General features: G+C 36.9%; 1 protein-coding gene across 1 annotated transcript in view; it reads left to right on the top strand.

Moving 5' to 3' along the window:
* The window catches only part of EYS (eyes shut homolog (Drosophila)), a 1,189,235-nt gene that overhangs the window by 346,609 nt on the left and 817,951 nt on the right, over window positions 1–24,675 (top strand). The window contains 2 exon segments of the mRNA XM_006096829.1: window positions 22,126–22,310; window positions 22,313–22,378. Coding sequence (XP_006096891.1) covers window positions 22,126–22,310; window positions 22,313–22,378 — 251 coding nt within the window.

Raw genomic sequence — 24,675 nt, 5'->3', positions numbered from 1 at the left:
CCTTAGACTATGAAATACTATGCATTGGCACTTTCTAAGCTTTTACTAAGGAAGTTTTAAAAATTGTAATGGATATAACTTAAAAATGTTTGAAATTTAATGAGTATAAGTAAAAAAAATCTATGTTTATTTATATTCATTTAATATATTAAATGAAAACTCTACAAAATTCTGGTGTATTGTTGGAGATTTTTATTTTATTTTATTTTTTGCTTAGCTTATGCATAGAGCCCCAAATGCTAATGATAAATGTAAAATAAGTGCTAACATAAGAGTAAATCATTGCAGAATTTTAATCCAGAAAACAGCAATCTATGGTGCAAATTCACCTTTAGCAAATGGAAGATTTTTTTCTTTATGAGCACCTTAATTATGAACAACATATATGTTGGTATGTGAATCTTTCACCTCTCTTTTGGGTAGCTACACCATCTTTTATTTCATGGATATAATATAATGGCCAATTAGCCAATTTTTAATATTATACAATTATAAAGTATTGTTTGGGGAAATTAATTACATGTGGCTCTTTTCACGCATATGTCTGTATGTTTATACAATAAATTCCTAGAAATGACATTGATGGATCAAAGTATGTCCACATTCAAGATTTGGACAGATTTTATACAATTATGTCTTAGATAGGTTTACTATTACATTTACAAAACAATTAACTAGACTATTTTTACCAAACACTTCTAAATCATATCATTTTATGATAGAACAAAATATCTTAGTGATGTTTATCTATGTCCATATATGTGAGAACCAAGGCTTAGATAGTTTCAGTAGCTAAGGTAAAGTCAGTGTTAAAACGAGGTGAATCTAAATATCAAACCAAGGTTTATATGACTCCAAATCTGTGTGTTTTTTATCACTTTTAACTGGTCTTGATTTTAATATAAAATCATACATATATTGCCACTGACTACCCCTCAGTTCCCATAGGAGCAGCCTCCATAGTAGTTCTGACTGATCTCTGAGCCATTAAAGAATTATTTCTTTTCTCAATGGAAAAGTTGGAACTTGACAGAGTTCCAATTTTGTCAGAAAGTAACCCAAGGAATAAGTATGTTTTCTTTGACAGATGAATATGTCCTATGACCAGTTATAATTCTACAAATAGGCTTCAGAATTCACTGATTAAGTAAAATTGTTTTTTATAACAATAGCACAGAAAAGAGAAAGGGAAAATCCCTGTTTCTTGTAATGAGAGGCTCTTACGTTACTGTGACATGGTATTATATTACCTGTAGAAGAGTGATAAACTGAAAAGATATTAAAACTATTTTTGAATGAATAAATGAACTCTCTTACTTCATGGAAGTTGTGTTGAAAGCAGAAAAGAAAGCGTGAACTGAAATACAGTGTTATCTGACGCCATGCTATTTTTCAGAATAAATCAAGTTTCTGGTTGTTTCCCACTTAAAAAAAAGGTCCCTATGTTCCCTCTGTGTTAGTTCCCTATGGCAGTATTTGGTATTCCTTAACTTCTAATGGATCATTTCAGTCTCTGCCTTCATCTTCTTATGCGATTTTTCCTGTGTGCATGTCTAGCTCTCTTTCCAAATTTTCCCTTTTTTTGTAAAGATGTGTCAGCCATTTTAGATAAAGGCCCACAGTCATGTTAGATTAATGTCCTCACTTTAACGTCATTACCTCTTTAAAGACCCTATTTCCAAAGGAGGCCACATTTTGAGTTACAGGGTGTTAGGACTCACAATCTTTTAGGGGCACACAATTCAAATCATAACACCCTCTGATGTATTCTCAGTGCAGATATTAAAGCATTTCTTATAACCGTGGCAGCCCGAAATTTTATAATTTGGTATAGCCATGCATAAAATATCTTCAATTTTATTCACAGAGCTGTGTGCATAAAATACTTAAAGATAATTTTTATTATTTAACAAAGTAATTAGAAAAAAATCAACTCTTAGATTATGTTATTATTTCTTACAGTAAAAGTCTAGATTGAAAATGTTATTGTCTTAGAATGGGTTATACTTGTTTGCCTGTTCTTTAACATTAGTTTTTTTAAAATGTTGACCTGTTTTATACTTGTTTTAATTAAGCTCTATAACTTATAAAATTTAAGAAAAAATGTAAAACAAAATCAAAACAGTCAGACACACTTAGGAATGTTTCACTAGAAATGAATTGAAGCCATCGGTCACTGTTGGCCTCAGACTCGATGTTGCATGTGAGGGTAGTGACTCTGACAGACACAAAATGTAAAGTCGGGAGTATGAGTTTTTCACTAAAAATATTTTTTATTGAACTGTGGTAAAAAGGTAAAAGTTGCACAAAAAGTCAAAGAATGTAAATGTGAAGCTCTTTTTAATCAAATCTGTATTTTCATTTTTTTCTGAAAATTTTATTAATCAGAATTACATGGTGTGTTCTTTTAAAAAAAATGATATGGAATGGTCAAGTACACAAAGCACCTACATTTTTCTCATTTTTTAAAGTAGCCTATTTTCTCTGTTTCCTTTTTTTGGGGGGGGACAGGTAAGGCAATATATTAAGAGAAATAGTCTCTTCATAAGGCAGTCAATTGTTCTCAAGATTTTTTTACATATAATAAAACATGAAGGAAGATCTTCTATATATATCTAAGGAAATTTTGGCAATTAAATTCACCCATGTAACTACCACCAAAATCAAGATTACAGCATATCCATCACTCCAGAAAATTTTCTTGAGACCATACATAGTTTATTTCTTACCTTCCTCCTACTATTTATTGGTCTTTTTAAAATTGCATTTTTGTAATCCACTCTGGGTAAATTATTAAAAAGACAAATATAATACATTCATGTTTCAATATGAAAAATGGATGATTATTTACATATTGTGTTCATTTTAACAAAGGATTTTCATGGAAATGTTTCTATTTTGCCTTTTATTATCTGTATGGACATGTGATGCACTGATATTATCTCTATTTCATACATGAGGAAACCAGAAGTTACATAGATTGATTTTTCCAATGAGATATTATTAACAGAAGCAATGTGGAATTTAGAACTTTTTTCTCCAGTACTCTCTTAACACTTTCTATTATTTCTAATCATCACCTACCATTCTTTGTTATCTAAGTGATAAAATAGTGGTTCAATGCTATGCTGTTTCTTTACTGAGAAGTCTCATATCTCCAAGTAGCTAGGAGTTTGTATTTTTAATTTTGTTTGAGGTCATTTCTTTATTTCTCTTTTCTTTTTGTAAGGGTTATTTCTTCCCAAATAACCATAAATGTCAAAGTGGCTTTGATTATAAATAATTCTCAATTCTGTAAAACTATTTTGTCATGAAAAATATAGAAAAAATTAAACATAATGTGCACACATCCTGAATGCACCTGAAAATATTAAATATACAGATATTTTATTCTGAAGATAAGAGCTTTGTAAAGATTACCTGAAGTGGATACAGAAAACAGACCTCCATATTCTTAGATGCCTATGAAAACATTAACTATTTAATTTATCTTATGTATGTTTTATCAAGTTGATTTCCTTTCACATATTTGTTTATTTGAGTCAGTTTCCCTTACTTGACTATATATACCAAGGTGCTCTAAATAATTTGTGAATATTTTAAATGCATGCGCTGGGTTTCATTGATTTCCAAAATAATAGGATAACTGAAATATGGAAAAACCTTACACAAAAGTTAGAAATCCAATTCATTCAAAAAACGTTTGTGCAAAGTTACCATGTTATATTATATTTTCATGCAAAATCAGTTTAAGAGATGTCCATCTGAATATTCCTGTATCTCTTGCAAGCCATTCTGAGAAACACGGCCCACTATGTCTCCCAATGTCCCATATTAAAGAGTGAAACATAAATATTTCCCTAGACTTCAGTATCAAAAAGTATTTTCCCTCGGCAGAGGAAAACATGCTTTCTTTTGTCAGAAATTATGCTATGTATAGCCTAAATATTCCTCATGGTTAGTCTTGATTTTTAAAGGAAATTACAATCAGTGCATGTCTTATTATAAAAAAAAAAATGCAAGTACTAGATTTTGAGAGTTTACCTTTTTTTTCTTTTTCAAAAGTTTTAAACATTATATTTGTACTTCTTTTTTCCTGAACAAGACTGTATCCATAGATTGAAGGCACTTGAGAAGTTAAATAGAACGCTTAATAAAAGAAATTACCTCACATAAAATATATGAGGATTCCAAACATTTCTCTAATTTCCTTTACAATGCACTGGAGGCTATAATTTTATAGCATCATGGCAGGTCATTAATCCTTCCTCACTTTATACAATGATTGAGAGTAAAGCTATTGTTTTAGAATTCACCATGCACTTAGAATAAAAATGGATATAAATGGCTCTCAAATATTTTTTAATTGAAAATTAATTTAAGAGAAAAACAGCTGACATTTCAGAGAATATATATACTGAACCTTGTACTGGTATTCTCTCAATGTTTCAAACACACCTTTTGTATATTGTTGTTGTTTTGTTTTGTTTTGTTTTGGATGTTTTTGCTATTCCTTCTGCCTAGAATGCTATCTACCATTTTTCTTATATCACACCCTTCTCCTCAAGGCCCCTAAGATGGATATCAACTTAAAATGGTCTATAAAAATATTTCTTACTACCCAATCCACAGTCCCGTATGTATTTTTTATCTAGACTTGTAATTTCAGTTTTGTTTTATTTTTTGTTTATTTGAGACTATACCAAGATGCTCTAGTTCATTAGAATGCTACTGTGCACCAAGCAACCTGTTTCTTCAAGACATCTTATGAGATTTTGTTGAGTGTATAAATTACTTACTCTTTATTCTTTTAAAGATAATAATGAAGAAATATGCATATAACTAGTCATTTAATAAAACTTAGGTTGAAGCCGAAACCGGTTTGGCTCAGTGGATAGAGCGTCGGCCTGCGGACTGAGGAGTCCCAGGTTCGATTCCGGTCAAGGGCATGTACCTGGGTTGCGGGCACATCCCCAGTGGGAGATGTGCAGGAGGCAGCTGATCGATGTTTCTCTCCCATCGATGTTTCTAACTATCTATCTCTCTCCCTTCCTCTCTGTAAAAAATCAATAAAATATAAAAAAAAAAAAAACTTAGGTTGAAATTGAAATTTTTGGACTACTAAATATTGTCCTGATTGCTACAAACTTGCTTACATTTAGAATGCTATCAGACATTTGTCATACTACTAGAGGCCTGGTGCACGAAAATTTGTGCACTCGCAGGGGGGGATCCCACTTCCCAGCCTGCACCCTCTCGCAGTCTAGGAGCCCTCAGGGGATGTCTGACTGAAGGCTTAGGCCCGCTCCCAATGGCGAGCGGGCCTAAGCCGCAATCAGACATCCTTAGCGCTTGCTAGCCTCCAGCCGGCTTGTGGCTGAGCCGCGCTCCTCCTGTGGGAGCACACTGACCACCAGGGGGCAGCTCCAGCCCCACCTCCCTCATCGCCCCTCTGCTGCCGCCAGTCACCGCCGTCCCTATATCGCCATCCCCTTCCTCTGCCCGCTGGCACCCACCTTGGCTGGCCTAGTGCCACCTGCTTGCCGGCCCCGCCCACCACTGAATGGTCGTTCTGCCATTCAGTCAATTTACATATTAGGCTTTTATTATATAGGATTTTCAACCAGTGGATCCCTCTCTAGCACCAACTCTTAGAGACACATATTGCTATTTATTTCATTAAAATGAATCTGATGCCAGTTATTTTCTTTTAGAGAAACAGATCCCTTAAAAAGAGAAATTCTTCTTGTCTGTCTCTCTTGGCTATTAAAATCAGTAGCATTCTAATGAACTAGAATCTTGGTATAGTCTAGTAAGGGAAACTGACTCAAATAAACAAATAAATAAAACAAAACTGCAATTACAAGTCTAGATAAAAAAATATATATGGACTGTGGATTGGGTAGTAAGAAATATTTTTATAGACCATTTTAAATGGTCTAGAATGACCTTGTTCACTTAGTGATATACATTTTGTTTCCTCTGTCTTTTTTATAGCTTGATGGCTCATTTCTGAGCCCTGGATGGTATGGCTCAGTTGGTTGAACGCATTCCCAAGCACAGAAATGTCACTAGTTCAATTCTGGGTCAGGGCACATGCCTGGGTTATGGTCTCCAGCCCCAGTAGGGTGCATGCAGGAGGAAGCCCATCAATATTTCTCTCTCACTTTGATGTTTCTCTCTCTCTCCAAAAAATCAATAAAAACATATTTTTAAAAAATTAAGTTGAAATTGCTTTCCTCAGAATTTGCATTTTTGCTCCCTTGTTTTGAGAATCCCACATTCTTTCTGCTCATTTGTATTTTCTGCTTAGGCTTCACTCTTTTTCTTTTAATTTTAATATATCTTTAGTGGATTGATTATTTCTTCTCTGATTGCATGCATTCAACTTTAGGTTTTCTCTTCTCAATAAACTTACATTGATCTGGGTTCAAATTCTAGCCCTAACATTTTTTTTCTAAATACTTTTTAATATAGATTAATTTTTAGAGCACTTTTATGATTACAGAAAAATTGTGCAGAAAATACAAATTTTTTTCATATAATCTCTTTTTTCATTCATGCGCACAGTTTCTCCAGTATTAAAAATGTGCATTAATATGGTATATACTATAATAAGCATCTTTCATTAGTGTGTTACATTCAGTATCATTGCTAAACCAAAATTGATACATTATTACTAACTATAGTTCATAGTTTATATTAGGTGTCATTCTTTGTGTTGTATAATTCTAGACTAGTAAGTTTTGACAAATGTATAATTTCATGCATTCACCATTTTAATATCATACAGAATAGTTTCACTGACCTAAAACATGCTCTGTGCCCCATCTATTCATATTCCCCTCTCCTAAACCTTGGCAACAATGAGAATGTTTCATAGATGGAATCATATAGTATGTAGTTCTTTTTTTTAGAATGGCCTTGTTCACTTAGTGATATACATTTTGTTTCCTCTGTCTTTTTTATAGCTTGATGGCTCATTTCTTTTTGTTGCTAAATATTCCATTTTATAGATATACCACAGAATTTTTTTGAAGGCTATCTTGGTTGATTTTAAATTTTGCAAAATATAAATAGACTTTTATAAAGGTCCATGTTTAGTTTTTTGTGTGTATACATAGATTTTCAACTTATTTAGATTAATATCTAGCAGTGTGATTGCTGAATCTTATGGTAAGGCTGTACATGTTTAGTTTTCTAAGTAACTGTCAGAACTGTCTTTTTTGTTGTTTTTTTTCCTTCTGTGTTCTTGAGCAATTTGGAGTCTTCATTGAGGATCAGTCTGATTAGCTTTAAAATAAGAAGTGTGGTACTTATTTTTAAGTCTTGTTGAAATAACATGCTTATGGATCTTAACACAATGTTTTGCATGTAGGACAAATTCACAAATATTGATTTCCTCTGTTCCACATTCCTATTCATAATTCTATTCCCCAGCATTTCCAAAAGCCCTTCTTTTTTTAAGAAATTTTCAGCCAACTTTAGGGAGCGATAGAACCCTCTAATGGAATTTTTACCACCACTTGGAATCCTGCCAATGTTTATCTTTAGACATTATTTGCCTGGATTATTGTCACCATGTGCTGAAATTAAAGTTCAATCTTACTCGCAAATGCTGGTATATTAACACATAATAATGTCAACATTTATCAAGATTCATTTTGGCAGTCATGGGAAGGGATTAGTTTCTCTTAAAGATACCAAAGAAAGAATATCAATGGTTTTATATATTGAGGTATTTATCAAAAAGCAAATGCAAAGGCATACAAAGAGATATGCCCCAAATTTTAAGTTAATAAAGACCACATATGATGACATTAAAAATTTGTAAAACCTAGAAAATCAAACAAACTGTAGATTTTAAAGAAATACATACATAGCCCGGCCAGCATGGCTTAGTGGCAGGAAGTCACACTTTGATTCCCAGTCAGGGCACATGCTTGGGTTGTGGGCTCAATCCCCAGTGTAGGGCATTCAGGAGGCATCCAAACAATGATTCTCTCTTATCATTGGTGTTCCTATCTCTCTCTCCCTCTCCCTTCCTCTCTGAAATTAATTTTAAAAAGAAATACATACATAAAGAAAATTGGAAGACATATTTGGAAATGATAAACCAAATTTCAATGTAGTGTGTTCTGAAGAAATAATAGAAAAAATATGATAGGGCAGGGATTCATAAAGAACTTAAATTAATTTGGGAATAACATTTCTATTTTATCTAATTTATTTGTTTATTTTTATAGACTTTTTCAATTATAGTTGACATTTGATATTATATTAATGTCAGGTATATAGCACAGTGGTTATACATTTATATAATTTATGAAGTGATCCCCAGTTAAGTTTTGCACTCACTGGACACCACACATAGTTATTACATATTTGATTACATTCCCTATGCTGTACTTTATATCCCTGTGATTATTTTGTAACTGTGAATTTGTACTTTTTAAAAAATATCTTTATTGATTTCAGAGAGGAAGGGAGAGGGAGAGAGATAGAAACATCAATGATGGGAGAGAATCATTATTTGGCTGCCTCCTGTATGCCCCCTACTGGGAATTGAATGTGCAACCCCAGCATGTGCCCTTACAGGAATTAAACCATAACCTCCAGTTTCATAAGTCGATGCTCAACCATTGAGCAACACTGGCTATTTAATTTGTACTTTTTTACCCTTCACCTTTTTCTGCCAGTTCCCCAAACCTCCTCTTACCTGGTAACTATTTTACTCTTTGTACCTATGAGTTTGTTTCTGCTTTTTTATTTTGTAAGTTTTGTTTTTTTAGATTCCATATATAAGAAAAATCATGTTACTTGTCTGTCTCTGTCTGACTAGTATTTAACTTAGCACAACACCTTCTAGGTCCATCCATGTTGTTGCAAATGGTAAGATTTCATCTTCTTAATGTCTGAGCAACATCCCATTGTATTGCCCTAACCGGTTTGGCTCAGTGGATAGAGTGTTGGCCTACAGACTGAAGGGTCCCGGGTTTGATTCCAGTCAAGGGCATGTACCTTCGTTGCGGGCACATCCCCAGTAGGGGGTGTGCAGGAGGCAGCTGATCGATGTTTCTCTCTCATCGATGTTTCTAACTCTCTATCCCTCTCCCTTCCTCTCTGTAAAAAATCAATAAAATATATTTTAAAACAAACAAAAAAATCCCATTGTATTTATGTACCACACCTTCTTTATCTATTTGTCTTTTTATTGGAGCCTTTAATCCATTTACATTTAAAGTAATTATTGATAGGTGTGTAGTTATTGCCATTTTATTAATTTTTTTTTGCTTTTTTAGTTCGATACTTTATTCTTTTTTTTTTCTCCTCTTGTATGTTGGTGGCTTTCTGTAGTGCTGTGTTTAGATTTCTTTGTATCTCTCTTGTAGAGTTTTGGTTTTTGGTTACCATGTTTTTTATATATGCCAAGCTATGTTTATGGCAGTCTATTAAGTTGATGGTTGCTTAAGTTAGAACAAATTGCTACCATTTTTCATCCCTCCATGTTTATGTTTTATTATTTTTTTTACTTACTTTGTGTATGTTTGTATATATCCCGTAATTCTCTGTTGTAAAAAACAAAGGGCTTTAAGTCTGAATTCAACACAATCTGTAGACATAAAACAGTCCTTAGTCCATAATTGGTTCTATTCACATCTATTCCCTTCTATTCACATGAAATGTCGGAAATATAGGCACAAGTCTACAATCCTACATTCAATTTAATTATTTTGTTCTATATTTCAAATGCTACAAAGTATAATATTGACCCAATAAGTCTAATTGCTTTATAACTGAGTAATTAAACGATTGAAAGTAAAAAAAAAAAAAGCAATTAGACTCATTTGATCAATAGTATACACTGTAGCATCTTAAATTACTCTTTGGTTTTTCCATATTCTTATGCTGAATGTGTCAACATGCCAACAAACTACCTTATGGTGGCAAAGTGATATTAGTATCCTGGCTTCACATCAGTACCCATGGCATCAAATAAAAGAGAGAGCATCTTTTCTGGAGTCTGCCTCATTACCATGATAAAGGATACCTCTTACAAGACCTCAGCAAGTGTCACTACTTTTTGACTTGCATTACATCCAATGCCCATGTTAAAGCAATGCTAATTATTTAAATCCTAGGTTTCTAAACAAAATACTCCAGGAGACTGGTAAACTTGGCTGCACACTAGAACCACTTAGAAAATGCTAAGACCTGTTTCCACACTGACAAATTCAGATTTAATCTGTCTTGGGTGCACTCTGAGCTTCAGGATTTTCAAAAGCTAATAGGTGATTCTAATATGTTGTTAACGTTAAAATTCACTGTCTTTGATCAATCAGACTCACACTTGGCATGGATTAGTATCAGCATAGTATTAACTTTCCATTCAGTGTGTGAAATAGAATGGAGAGTGTAGGTACCTAAATAAAATTAGTTACATGAAGAAATTGCAAGGGAGGATGGGTACTAACATCCACACTACTTTCCCAGTCCAATATTATAACATCTATAATCTGTAATTAAAATAAAAAACTTTGGCATAGGAAAACCACATTATAGAACTAGAGTTTAGGATACTATAGATGAATATAATAAAGTATATTAAATAAGACTCTAAAATGCTTTAGAAATTTATATATGAAAATAGGAAAAGCAAGAAAGCATTCAAAATTTCAGTATATTGATATTCTGTTAATAAAAATATATGTATAGGGTGACCCAAAAATGTATAAAAACACTTTGAATAATTATAAAGATAGTGTTTATTAAAATACATTTCATTTACAAAATTGAGCTATCAGCTGTTAAAGTATGTATACATTTTGGGGGGACACCCTGTATATAAAAATAAAACTTACTTAAGAAGAAAGCTGACAAATATTTAGAGATATAAAAATTACTAGAAGCCCGGTGCACGAATTCCTTCACAGGTGGGGTCCCTCAGCCTGGCCGGTGAGCAGGAGGTTGGCCATGGGGAGGGGCTGCAGGAGGTTGGCTGGAGGTCCTGATCAGGGTCATTGGGGCCAGCTGGCCAGGGGGAGGGACTGTGGTAGGTTGGCTGTGGGAGCGCACTGACCACCAGAGGGAAGCTCCTGCATTGAACATCTGCTCCCTAGTGGTCGGTGTGTGTCATAGTGACCAGTCGACTGGTCGTTCGGTTGTTCTGTCATTTGGTCACTTAGGCTTTTATATATATATATAGATTATGGGTTTATTATTTCATTAAAATTTAAAATTAGCTTCTTTAAGAGCATCATATCTAATAAAAGACAAATAGGGTAATTAACCGTACCTCCAATATGCTTCCCATTGGCTAATCAGGGTGATATGCAAATTAACTGCCAACCAAGATGGCGACCGGCAGCCACGCAGCTGAAGCGAACATGAGGCTTGCTTGCTCCAGTGATGGAGAAAGCCAAGGTTCCCCGCCTGCCGTGGCCTGGCTCTGAGCCCAAAAGCAACAGCACCGAAAGCAACTATGTTTTAATTATAGAAGCTAAACAAACCCCAGATACCTGCTTTCAGCAGCCGAGGCCTCAAGCTAGAGCCAGGCCTCAGAGCTAGAGCCAGTTCTCAGCTCCAGTGATAGCCATAGAGGATAAATAAATACCAGAATAAAAAAAAAAAGAAAAAAAGGAGAGGTTGGGAGCTTCAGTTGCCCACCAGCCTGAAAACGGCCCTCAGCCCCTCACCCAGACTGGCCAGGCACCCCAGTGGGGACCCCCACCCTGAAGGGGGTGCGACCAGATGCAAACAGCCATCAGCCCCTCATCCAGGCTGGCCAGGCACCCAAGCGGGACCCCTACCCTGATCCGGGACACCCTTCAGGGCAAACCAGCCAGCCCCCACCCATGCACCAGGCCTCTATGCTATATAGTAAAAGGGTAATATGCAAACTGACCCTAACAGCAGAAAGACTGGGAATGACTGGTCACTATGACACACACTAACCACCAGAGGGCAGACGCTCAATGCCGGAGCTGCCCTCTGCTGGTCAGGGTGCTCCCACATGGGGAGCTCTGCTCAGCCACAAGCCAGGCTGATGGCTGCCAGGCTGGTGGTGGGAGCCTCTCCTGCCTCCTCAGCAGCGCTAAGGATGTCTGACTGAGCTTAGTTCTGCTCCCCGCTGGCAAGTGGACATCCCCCGAGAGCTGCCGGGCTGCCAGAGGGATGTCTGATTGCCATCTTAGGACCAATCCCCCGGGGAGCAGGACTAAGCCAGCAAGTGGTCATCCCCCGAGGGGTCCCAGACTGCGAGAGGGCACAGGCCGGGCTGAGGGACCCCCCCCCCCCCGAGTGCACAAATTTTTGTGCACCGGGCCTCTAGTCTATAATAATAAAAGTGTAATATGCTAATTAGACTGGACAGCTGAACGACCTTCCAGACATCATTCCAGATGTCCTTTCAGACAAAGCTATGGCAGCAGGGGCTGAGGCAGAGGCAGTTTGTGGTGATCAGGCAGGCAGGTGAGCAGTTAGGGGTGATCAGGCAGGCAGACAGAGCAGTTAGGGGTGATCAGTCAGGCAGGCAAGTAGTTAGGGGCAATGAGGCAAGTAGGCAAAGTGGTTAAGGGTAATCAGGCAGGCAGGCAGACAAGTGGTTAGGAGCCAGTGGTCCAGGATTGCGAGAGGGATGTCTGACTGCCAGTTTAGGCCTAAACCAGCAGTTGAATATCCCTGAGGGGTCCCGGATTGTGAGAGGGTACAGGCTGGGCTGAGGGACCTCCCCATCCCCCGTGCAAGAATTTTGTGCACTTGGCCTTTAGTATTATATATAACACTCACATTCCTTTTCATTTGCTTTTAAAGGAGATATCAGTTTATAGGGAGAAATATGTGAAACAGACGATGGAGAAGGGAAAAAGGAGAGGGAAAGGAAGGCAGAGAAATCTCTTGTAAAAATGTCCTTCAAGGATAACCTGTCTCACAGGACCTAGGTGGAGCGTATATATAAATATCACCCTATTTCCTCTCTCAACCCTTCTGTACTTGGTTAGTCAATTCTTGGAAGCTTGGAGAAATTGATGGTGGTCTAACAATTAACAAATAACAATTAATAACAATTGTTATTAATAAATAGCAATTAATATGAAAACCAGTGAAAAATATCAATAGCTCAGAGAAATGAGCACACTACTAAACTATGTGCTTCAAGTAAGGTCACAACACTAATCTTGTTCTGCAGGAGTGCCTGGAGGCACTCTTTTATCACAGAGATGATATATGCTTTCAGAGGGGCACTGATTTCATTCAGAAGCTTAGTATTGATCATCCCCTATGGGCCAGGACTGATTATAGGAGATGCTGTTACCAAAATTGGCTCCCTGTAAGGAATGGTGATGATAGGATTTTGGAATTTAAAAAGACCAGGTGATCTTCTAAATAACCTTTAGAGCAAGTATGACCAAATATAATGATCACCAAGGTTAGAGAGGCATTAAAGGGCACCCTGGTCCTCGAAGAAACATGGAGACACATAATAGAACACATTGTATCTAGGGCAGAATAGATTAATGGGTAACGGAGATGTTTCTCAATCTACACAATCAAAATAAATCAAGAATGAATAATTAGGAGGCTGAGGGAAGCTTCTCCAGCTACAAATAATGATTTCGTGCCCGGGTTTCAGAGCCCAAACTCACTGGTTAAAGGAGAGGCCAGGTGCCCAAGAGAAAACACCCTACAACAGCACATCAAGATATAGTAATGATTCCACCAACAGGATCTGTGGCCATTTACTTCTGTAGCTACATTTAGGAGAAAAAAATGCAAACAATTTAAGGCTGTTGGATGTGAATTAAATTTGACATTGACAGCTAGGTTTCTGAAGCTTCATTGCCCTGGTTATAGAATGGGGGCATATGAAGAAAAGGTTATAAATGCACCTGACCCATACATAGCTCAATGTGTTCACTGGTTCCAACTGTCATTTCCCCAGTTCCTGAATATATGAATACACCTGGGATATCATCACCATTATCAAGGTAACAAACATATTCATGTCCTCCCAAAATTTCCTTGTGTTCTTGTGTTTTTGTAGTCTGTGTATGTATATGTGAGTAGATAGGCGTGTGTGTTGTGATTAGAATACTTACATGGGATATATCTTAATATATTTCAAAGTACACCATACTGTATTATTAGCTACTAGATGCCAGACACATGAATTTGTGCATGGGTGGGGTCCGGCAGGCCCTCCCCAATTGGGGCCGGGATGGCGAGGGTGAAGGGATGCAGAAGGTTGGTTGGCTGGCCCCGCTCTCGATCAGTTTGAGGGGGTGATCGGGGTGGGGCTGGCCAGAGGGAGGGACTGTGGGATGTTGGCCAGCCGGGGGTGGGGGGCATGGGAGGTTGGTGGGGGGGATTGGGGCCCAGATCAGGCGGGTTGGCTGCTGCAGTGTGCGTCACAGCGACTGGTCATTCTGGTCGTTCCGGTTGTTCCACTGTTCTGGTCGCTTGGTTTTTATATATATAGGTAGGTGCTAGTGGATGCCTTCAAGTTAGGACTGAAACCCTCATTTCCCCAACTCCTGGGAATGTTGGTGGCTGATAGCTATGAGAATTGCCCTCAGCTGGAAAGAGGCACTCCTTTCTAGGGGGACAGCTCACACCCAATGTTTGGTTAATGCAGGGACACAAAGAATGACCCCTGCTCCTAGGTCTGAGACAGTTCTGCTGGGTCATCCCTGCTCTAGAGCTCCCAGTTGGTTTGGGGAGTTTCCATAGTCTTTCCACCGCATTTCATCTTCTGCTTCTGCCTCATTCTGCATCTTTATTTCTCCCACAGATGTTTTCTTTTCTTTTTCAAAAGCTTTATTGTGATATAAATATCTACAAAAACATTGCACACATTTTAAAAACATTCCACAGTAAACTTCCAGCATGCCAATTTTCATCTCAGAGTTTGATTCCTGGGGAATTTGAACCTGTAATGCATTCACCATGACTGAGTGCCAAATGCTTTTATTTTACTTCTATAAATATATACATTCAAGAGCACAAACATATGCCTTCAAAGTTCTTTGTTTCATTGCTTACAAAAGCAAAAAATAGCAAATAACATAAATGATAGTAAAAGGGTACTAGTTATAGTATCTGGAGTCATTGAAATTATATATTTTTATGTAATGAGTTGGAAAAATACTCATTTCAAGGTATCATTGTATAACATATAAACTATAATATATAAATTGGATTTCCACTGTGTTATATGTTAGGATATATGCACTTTTGTATACATAGAAAATCTTTGGAAGCACAAGAGACAGTACGGAGTATAGAATAAAAACATATACTCAGAGGGTCAGGTGTTATAGATTCAAATGCCTTATAGTAGTAGCTGTGTAAACTTGAGCAGGTCACTTTCCAGAGTTCTAGTTTCCTAAGAATGCATGTGATAAAATATCTTTCTCAAGAAAGAACTAAATTAACTACTGCCTGAAAAATATATAGAGACATACCTGGTATAATGAGCACATTAATTAAGATTATTATTATAAACTAGAGGCCCAGTGCACGAATTTGTGCACGGGTGGGGTCTGGCCAGCCCGCCCCGATGGGGGCTGATTGGAGCCAGGCCAGTGGGGGGGGGGAGGGACATGGCAGGTCGGCCCCGCCCCCAATCTGGCTGGTTGGTCAGCTGCAGTGGGCATCATAGCGACCAGTCGTTCAGGCGTTCTGGTTGCTGGCTTTTTATATATATACTAGAGGCCCAGTGCACAAAAATTTGTGCACTCGGGGGTTGGGAAGGGGGGGGCCCTCAGCCCGGCCTGTGCCCTCTCGCAGTCTGGGACCCCTCAGGAGATAACAACCTGCTGGCTTAGGCCTGCCCCCAGGTGGCAGAGGGCAGGCCCAATCCCTAGGTGCAGCCCTTGGTCGGGCTCAGAGCAGGGCTGATTGGGGAGTTGGGGCACCGCCCCCTGGCATGCACAGAGCAGGGCGGATAGGGAGGTTGTGGCCCCGCCCCATCACACACAGAGCCGCAGGGCGATCAGGGGGTTTGGGCGCTGCCCCCTGTCACGCTGATCCGGTGCCAGGAGGCCTCGCGGTTCCGCTGATCCCAGTGCTGGGAGGCATATTACCCTTTTACTATATAGGATAGAGGCCTGGGGGCCGGCTGGTTTGCCCTGAAGGGTGTCCTGGATCAGGGTGGGGGTCCCCACTGGGGTGCCTGGCCAGTCTGGGTGAGGGGCTGAGGGCTGCTTTCAGGCTGGCGGTTTTGACGGAAGCTCCCAACCACTCCTTTTTTTCTTTTTTTTTTTTTTTCTTCTGGGCCAGCTTTAGCTCTGGCTCTAGCTCTGAGGCTTCCGCTGCTGGTTTGTTTGCCGTTCTATAATCGAAACAATGTATAACTTCAGCTCTGAGATCCCAGCCGGCTATATTTGTTAGAATGTTTCAAACTGCCAGCTCAGAGGCCGGCAGCGGCAGGCGGGGAACATTGGAGACCTCCTTCACTGCAGCAAGCAAGCCTCATGTTCGCTTCCAGCTGCCTGGCTGCCGGACGCCATCTTGGCTGACAGTTAATTTGCATAAGGATATGCTGATTAGCCAATGGGAAGGGTAGCGGTCGTACGCTAATTACCATGTTTCTCTTTTATTAGTGTAGATATATATATAGATATGGATATATTGAAGAGTGCATTGAGTGGGAAATGGAAAATTATAGTTTTAATACAATTTTGTAGCAGTAACTGTTTTACCTTGGAGCATGCCCTAGACTTAGAATACAACAACGTTTTTTCAAACAGTGGTTTACATTTTCTCTTAATTTTGAAGGCTCCTTTTATTCTGTAGCATGGATTAGCAGTCTATATTTCTAATTTTTTCTTTTATTTGTTCTGTTTCATCTTTTACATATAGAGATCTGTCTAAGCATGGTATCTGCCCATAAAGAAGATAAGTATATTTTCTATGGGTCCCCTCATGTCCCTTGCTGTAATTTATAGGTCATCTCCATCCTTTAATTTCATCCATATCAATCTTATTGTCTGCTTTTACATATTAACATTTTAATGGTGTTCTTCAGAGTGTTCTTTAGTACTGCTTTCTACTTTTAATGCTCACTAATAATATAAATCTTTTATTTGAAATAAATTTTAGCAGTCTCAATGAGCTAAAAGCTTTTCCACATTTTCCTCCAAGAGAATTGCAGTGGTTAAAAATATTAGTGACCATCTTAGAATTCATTGTTAATATAGTTTTATTGATGATATACCAGATGGTATAACTAAATGAATAAATAGGTAAAAGAATGAAATCCTATACTAATAAAAGACAAACATGCAAATTGACTATACTTTCGCTATGCCTTAAGCCACACCCACCAGCCAATCAGAGCAACTATATGCAAATTAACCCAACCAAGATGGCGGCCGGAAGCCATGGAGCTGGAGCAAGCAGGAGGCTTGCTTGCTCCAGTAATGGAGGAAGCCAAGGTTCCCTTCCTGCCGCCGCCCGGCTCTGAGCTCCACTGAAAGCAACAAAGTTTCAATTATAGAAGGTAAATAAACCCCAGATACCTGCTTTCAGCCAGCCGTGGCTACGGAGCTGGAGCCAGCAGGAGTGGGTTGCCCCTGGCGATGGATGAAGCCAAGCTTTCCCCAGGCCTCCGCTAAAGGCAACAAAGTTTCAATTATAGAAGGTAAATAGATCCCAGAATAAAATAAAAGAAAAAAGAAAAAAAGGAGAGGCTGGGAGCTTACGTTGCCAGGATGCTTGGCCAGCCTGAAAACGGCCCTCAGCCCCTCACCCAGACTGGCCAGGCACCCCAGTGGGGCCCCCCCACCCTAAAGGGGGTGTGGCCAGCCTGAAAACAGCCATCAGCCCCTTACCCAGGCTGGCCAAACCTCCATGGGGTGAGGGTCCCCACTGGGGTGGACATCCTCTGCAAGAGGGCATAAGCCGGGCTGAGGGACGCCCCGAGTGCACAAATTTTATGCACTGGGCCTCTAGTGATAAAATAAAGAGTGAATGACATAGTTGAGCAACCCATATTTCTTATTTCTTTTTCTATGCCTCTCATTTTTAAGACATTAAAACTATAGTACTATTTTATGGTTCACTGTCTCATAATTTACTTTTTACCTAATAGTTTTGAATGGAATTTTATTTTGTGTACAAGTAATGGCTGCAACAAACAACAGGTGAACTAATTTTTATAAGAAAAGATCTTTTAAGTTATATATACTGTTAGACTTGTATTTATATGTTTACAGCCAACAAACCTGGTATAGTTGTGCAAAGCAAGTTCAAACATAGTTAAGTATTGCTGAATAATATTTAATTATTACATACCAATATTTATAGAAAAGTAAGCATTTAGAATGGTTAATATTCAGAAATTTGAATCTACTACATTTTTAAAACAATGAATTTCTTTAATGAATTATCTTTTTTTCCTCTATTTTATAAGAGTGAAGTCTACTTTACTTTCTGTCATTAGCTTTGGTACTTTAAATCAACATTTAAAATTGAAATATTGTTCTTACTTAGAAAGAATTCAATGTATTTTATGTTAATACATTTTTATTTCACTCACTAGGGAAGACTGAATTAGCATATATTAGTCTATCTTTAAGCACACAGTTTGTTTTCAGGTATTTACTACTGGAAATTGTACACTTGAAAAGCTATACAGTTGTGTCTATGATTGTTTATTTTAATCCATAAAGACTGCTTCTAGCTGTGAGTTTGGAAAATCCTGGCAGATCAGACTGAATCCAGAATTACTTCACTAGATCAGATTGAAGCTCTCACATAAAAGTAGTTTTCCATCTGTCCAAGACTAGTTTCTCTGACATGTACAAAAGCAGATTCAAATATAGGCATGTGTTGGTCTGATTATTAGTTACTGGTAGTGACTTTGTTCCTTGGAACTTATTTTCTACAAAATATCCACTCATCTCCATAGTCCTCATCTTGGCATCATTAGTCCTATTGACATATGGCCACATGCTTTCTGGAGGATTTGATCCTTGTAAGGACACCACATGAAATCTTGGGCCACCTGTTATGTGAGAAGGTAAAACAAACCTTCAGCACATATGCTAAATAGTCAAGAATTGTGGGTTCTTCACAATTCTCTTGAAGTAATCCAATTGAAATCATGTACTCATGAAAGACTATAAGAAAAAGAAAAATGTAAATATTTGTGCAATACCCCTTAGAAATAAAGTGACTTCAAATAAAATAAATGCACTGAAGCTATTTTATTGGGATTTTGCTATTTCTAATTATAACACTATTTCACAAAATGTTGACTAATCTTTCAATGGATTTTTGCAAAATAGAAAAAAAAGGAGGGAGAAAAACTGGGACAAAGATATCTGGGTTTCAGTTCTCAAGTTTGCTAACCACAAGACAAACGAATTCATTACTTTTAGTTTGGGGCACTTCCAGCTATCCCTTCTGTATAGTAAGAATATGAACATCTCTTCTATTGATTTCAATGTTTTATTAGAAGTATCAAGTTGGATAATATATTTGACAATTTTAATATATAATGACTTGACAAATAAATGAAAAGTACCATTAGAAATTGAAGTGATATCCATTCCTTAGATGCATATCTTATTGAGCCATAAATAGGGTAACGAATGCATTTTAAAATTCTATGGCAGGACCAAGTAATCACTGTAGGTTGCTAGGCATTGATGATGCCAGAAACCACATATACTTTTGTTCATTATTGAATTTAATCTTTACAATTCTCTGAGATTACCAATTTTATTAAGCCCTCTAATTCTCAATTACCCAAAAGAAAGAAATTCAGGTAAGTCTATATAATTCCAACTGAAGATCATATATTAATCAAATTTATATTTTCAACATATTATGTTCATGAGAATAAAAATATTCAGAAAATTCTTTCATATCAAGGAATCAAAAACCATGAAATATTTACAACACAAGATAGTATATGTGATTATTTCCTAAAGGGTGTGGCAAGCAAGTTTTAGAGCAAGGTGAAGCCATGTGCAGGATTTGTGAGGAAGTGATAGTACACTCTTTTTTGGAAAATAATCAGTCTCATTAAGGGATATAGGAGATAATCAAAGATGAAGAGAGTAACACCATAGAAAAAAAAATTAAGTTAAAGGATACCCTCTAAATAATTATTCTTGGGTAAAGGCCTGAACCAGGACAATCTAGGCAAATTAAAGCAAATAGCCACCAAAATAGTTATTATTTTTAGAAAGAAAAATAAAAATATCAAGAATTTTTATTCATTCTTAAAAGAAATAACATTCCTAGAATAATTTTTATATTTCTAAGGTATGAATTATTTCATTTGTAAATCTTGCCTTTGGCAAACATACCGTACAAAGAAATATTTATTTTGCCTCATAGCAATTACCTTCTGCATACTACCAAATTAAAAAAAAATTAGCTGTACAATCTACCTTTTTTTCTATTAGATTAAATACAATGTTATGGAATTAGTAACTACATTATTAGTCAACTAGAGGCCTGATGCATGAAATTTGTGCAAGAGTAGGCCTTCCTTCCTCCGGCTGTTGGCACTGGCTTCCCTCTGGCATCTGGGACCCAGGCTTCGCTCTGGCCGCTGGCAGGCACCCAGGACCCGGGCTCCCCTCGAAGCCCCGGCTTCATCCGGAAGGACATCTTGAAGAACGTCCAGTCCAATTAGCATATTATGCTTTTATTATTATAAATTATGCCTAAAACTATCATGCCTCTTATTCATTTTATATTAATTTCAACAGGTATCATATCTACTTAGAATTAATTTTAAGAACCAGTGCACACTAGTCATCCAACTGTCTCCTCTCACTATATTGGTGTCCTCTGTATTTATTAAAACAGAATGGGCAAGATATTCCTGGGGCTTTTAACACTGAAAATTAAGTTATATACTTAGTCTTTCTTTCCTTTCTCTTTTTCTTTCCTCCTTTCTTTCCTTCTTTTTTATTTCTTTCTCCCTTTCCTTCCTCTCTGCTTCCTTCCCTTCTCTCCTCCTTCCTTTTTGTCTGATCCTTTATTTTTTCTTTTCAGCAAAATATCAAGAAGCATGTTAGATGTTTCAGCAACGTAATATTCTTTTCAAGTTACCTTAATTAATCTGTCATTAAAGAAATTCTTTTCTGAAAATTATGCTTCTAATATCCTCTATGCCTTGTCTCTTGCTTTGTTATTTGTCAAACAGTACATATACTCAAGACTGGGAGCTCTGCCTTGCCCACAGACTGACAGTAGTTCTGTCTCTGAACCTGCCCACAGTTTTTGGTTGACTTCCACTCAACCAGTCAATCAACAATCTTCACATTTACCCCCTATTGGCATGTTTCATTATTGCCTGTCCATTTCCATTACTTGTGTAATACTTATGTGGAAAACACTTTTTCCTGTGTTATCTGTCAGAATCCCCCTGCTCTTACTAGTAGAAGGAGGACTTACTAGTAGCCTCCTTTGCTGGAAGATGTTTGACTAAAAATGCGATTTGAAGTCAAATATTTCCAAGAGAATGACAGATATTGCTATGAGGCTTAAAATGAGCTAAAGTTGGTGATGTACAGACAAGATCCAAATGCCTTAATTTTTATTTGTTTGCTTTCTTTTAAAATTTTCCACATTATTCATATATCAATAGGAAATATGTTTTTAAAACATACAAAAATTGAAACAAAGATGCTTAACATAAAGGTGCACCTTATTATAAATATTCTGATCATTATAAAAATCACATGTTGCTAAATATTTTGAATTAAATATCACCTAAGGCTTATAAACAGTGATCCCAATGGTAAAATTTATTTTACATAAAATAAATAAATGAGAGAATTTTCTCAATTGGTAATTCATCTCAATAATTGCTAAAATTGAAATTGGAAGCACATTTGTTCTCCGATATTTCTCAGTGCCTAACTATATTAGAAGTTCACCAAATGCTTCTTAAATTGTATTTCAGCCAATGTAGTCAGTTTTGTAGTAATATACATTAAATTGTCTCAGACAATCAGGCAAACTATTTTTAAAGTATTCATCATTTATTGATCTTGTCATAAATAAAAATGCCACATAGTCCAATGTAGTAATTACATTGAAAATGCAAAGAATACATTTGAACCAGCATTGTTCAGATATCTTAAAATTTTATTTCAGCTGTGAATGTACATCCGAATGGACTGGACAAAACTGTAGTGAAGAAATAAATGAATGTGACTCTGACCCATGCCTGAATGGAGCTCTTTGTCAGAAGTCTACCATCCCTGAGCAATTTGTATGCCTGTGCCCACCCTTTTATACTGGAAAATTCTGCCATCAACACTATAACTCCTATGATCCACTCACTGCAGGAACAATTCAACATGCTTGACTTTGGTGGATGGAAATCATTATTGTGTGTGTAGAGAAGGTAAGAGCTTGTTTTTGTTTTGTTTTGTTTTGTTTTGTTTTTCTCTCTGGATGATGGCTTCTTAAGAATGGGTGAGAGAACACCTATTCACCATTGGGGGATGTGGGAGTATCTGACTCCAAATGCAGGCATATAAGTGTACTGGGGGAATAATATAAAAAGTTAACTTAAATAGAAATAGAGAAAAGGAAAAGGGTGAAACTTTGTAGCTTTGGGCTCTCTCTCTCTTTTTTTCTTTTTCTCAGAAATCCTCTCTCATTCTTTGCTAACAGTTTTTCTTTCCTGAATAATCTTGTCCATGTATTGTTACTGGCAATACCAGTATAATCTAGGGGGTAACGGTTTTCAAATAGTGTGCTGCTGCAGGCACACTAGTGTGCCACAAGAATTTTTAAAACATGCAAGGCCTGGCCCTAGCCAATTTTGCTCAGTGGATAGAGCGTCGACCTGCGAACTGAAGGATCTGGGGTTCGATTCCGGTCAAGGGCACATACCTTGGTTGCAGGCTGGATCAGGACCCCTGTGGGAGGCAACTAATCAATGTGTGTCTCTCTCATCGTTTTTCTCTCTATCTCGCCCTCTCCCTTTCACTCTCTGTAAAAATCAATGAAAAATATCCTTGGGTGAGGATTAACAGAACAAAAAACCAAAAAAAACAAAACAAAAAACATGCAATTCCTGACTATTTAGTCAGGGACAATGGTCTCTTTCCCTTATATTGTCAAACAAAAAAATGACAATAGCCAACACAACAATACCTAGCCATCTTGTGTGAATGAATCAAAATTATACCTACTTTGGGGGAGGGGATCAGATTGGCAAATAATTTAAAAAAAATATTTTTGGTGTGCTGCAGAATTTTAGTAATTAGTTTCTGCGGGCCACAAGATGAAAAATATTGGGTATTGCTGATCTAGGGTAATCAAATGCTTAGCTGTAACTTTTCTCCTGGAGCTATCTATAAACATTACTTCTTTCTGCTTAGGTTAAAGGTCAGTGCTCACATCCTACTGGCTACACAAGAACTATTACCACCTTTAGTAGTAATGCTTCTGCCAAAAAACTAGCACATCGTATTTTTTATTGTAACTGGAATGTGTCATAAGCACAATATAAAAATCACATTGTGTTTGGAGGTGTGCAACTATTATTTATTTCTTAATAGTCACTCATGGGTGCTTGTTTCTTTTCTTGTTACTGGCTCTACTAGAGTAGGAGTACTTTAAAGATAAGAATAACACTTATTTAATCTTCTGTCCAAAAAGGCCAGCGTAGACTCTATCAATTAATTAGGTACTTGGGTCAAATCTATTTCTGTTTGTTTTTACAAACTGTTCAAAACGTCTTGATTACATAAGGTAATCTATTATAAGAATATAGAGGCAAGTCTTTGCACCTGTGTACACAACAGAAACTTCTGGGCCTTCACAGGGATTGTAACTAGAAGCAGAAAAGTCATTAGTAATTGTATTTTTCAAAAATAACATGGATATAGAGCATATAATGTGGGCATATAAAGCATATGATAAATGTTTTCAGGAATGAGACAGGAAAATCAAGACAGGTTAAAATGTGAGGCGAGCATTTGATGTCCTGCTAACCTCAGTAATAATGAAGTACATGATTTAATTGAATAAATTTTCTTTTAACCAAAAATTGAGAGTGAAACTTTTTGAAAACATAGTCAATAGCAGACTACTTTTATTCAGCAGGATTATTCCATTGTGCTTTATATCTCCTACAAATATATTCTCAGAATGTAAGTAATATATAAATATTTAATGAAGGGCAGCAGTATATTTTCTAAAGCTAAATAAAAACTCTTCTATTTTCAACAGAGATAATTTTCTACAAGAGAGGCATGGTTTTTCAAATCATATTTTCTATAATTCATTTGCAATTCACAAACGCAGTCAGTGAATTTATATAATGTAGTGAGAGTCCTTTCCTGTTTTGGGAATAAGTTCAGAAATATCATAAAATGTTATCATCACCTATCAACTAGATAAGATTTTCCACCCTCTTGAGCATCTACAAAAATATCTCAGGGACGATTCAGATTTTACTACTATATATAAGTAAAATCTTGTATTTCTTTTTGGAATTTCATTATTCTACTTAAGGCTTCCAGAGAAATGTGACTAATGAAATCAATGACTTGGTTAGAGTGGCAAGTAGGTGCAATCATTTGTGTGTTTATCCCTTTCTAATTGTGATCCAGTGCATAGATATTTGAAGTGCAAATTATTTATGCACTTCAAATATATAATCAAGAAAAATAGTTTTAAATGAAAAAA

This window comes from Myotis lucifugus, unplaced genomic scaffold (genome assembly GCF_000147115.1).
Source record: "Myotis lucifugus unplaced genomic scaffold, Myoluc2.0 scaffold_187, whole genome shotgun sequence".
NCBI classification, from domain to species: domain Eukaryota; kingdom Metazoa; phylum Chordata; class Mammalia; order Chiroptera; family Vespertilionidae; genus Myotis; species Myotis lucifugus.
This window is presented reverse-complemented; position numbering and strand designations above follow the sequence as displayed.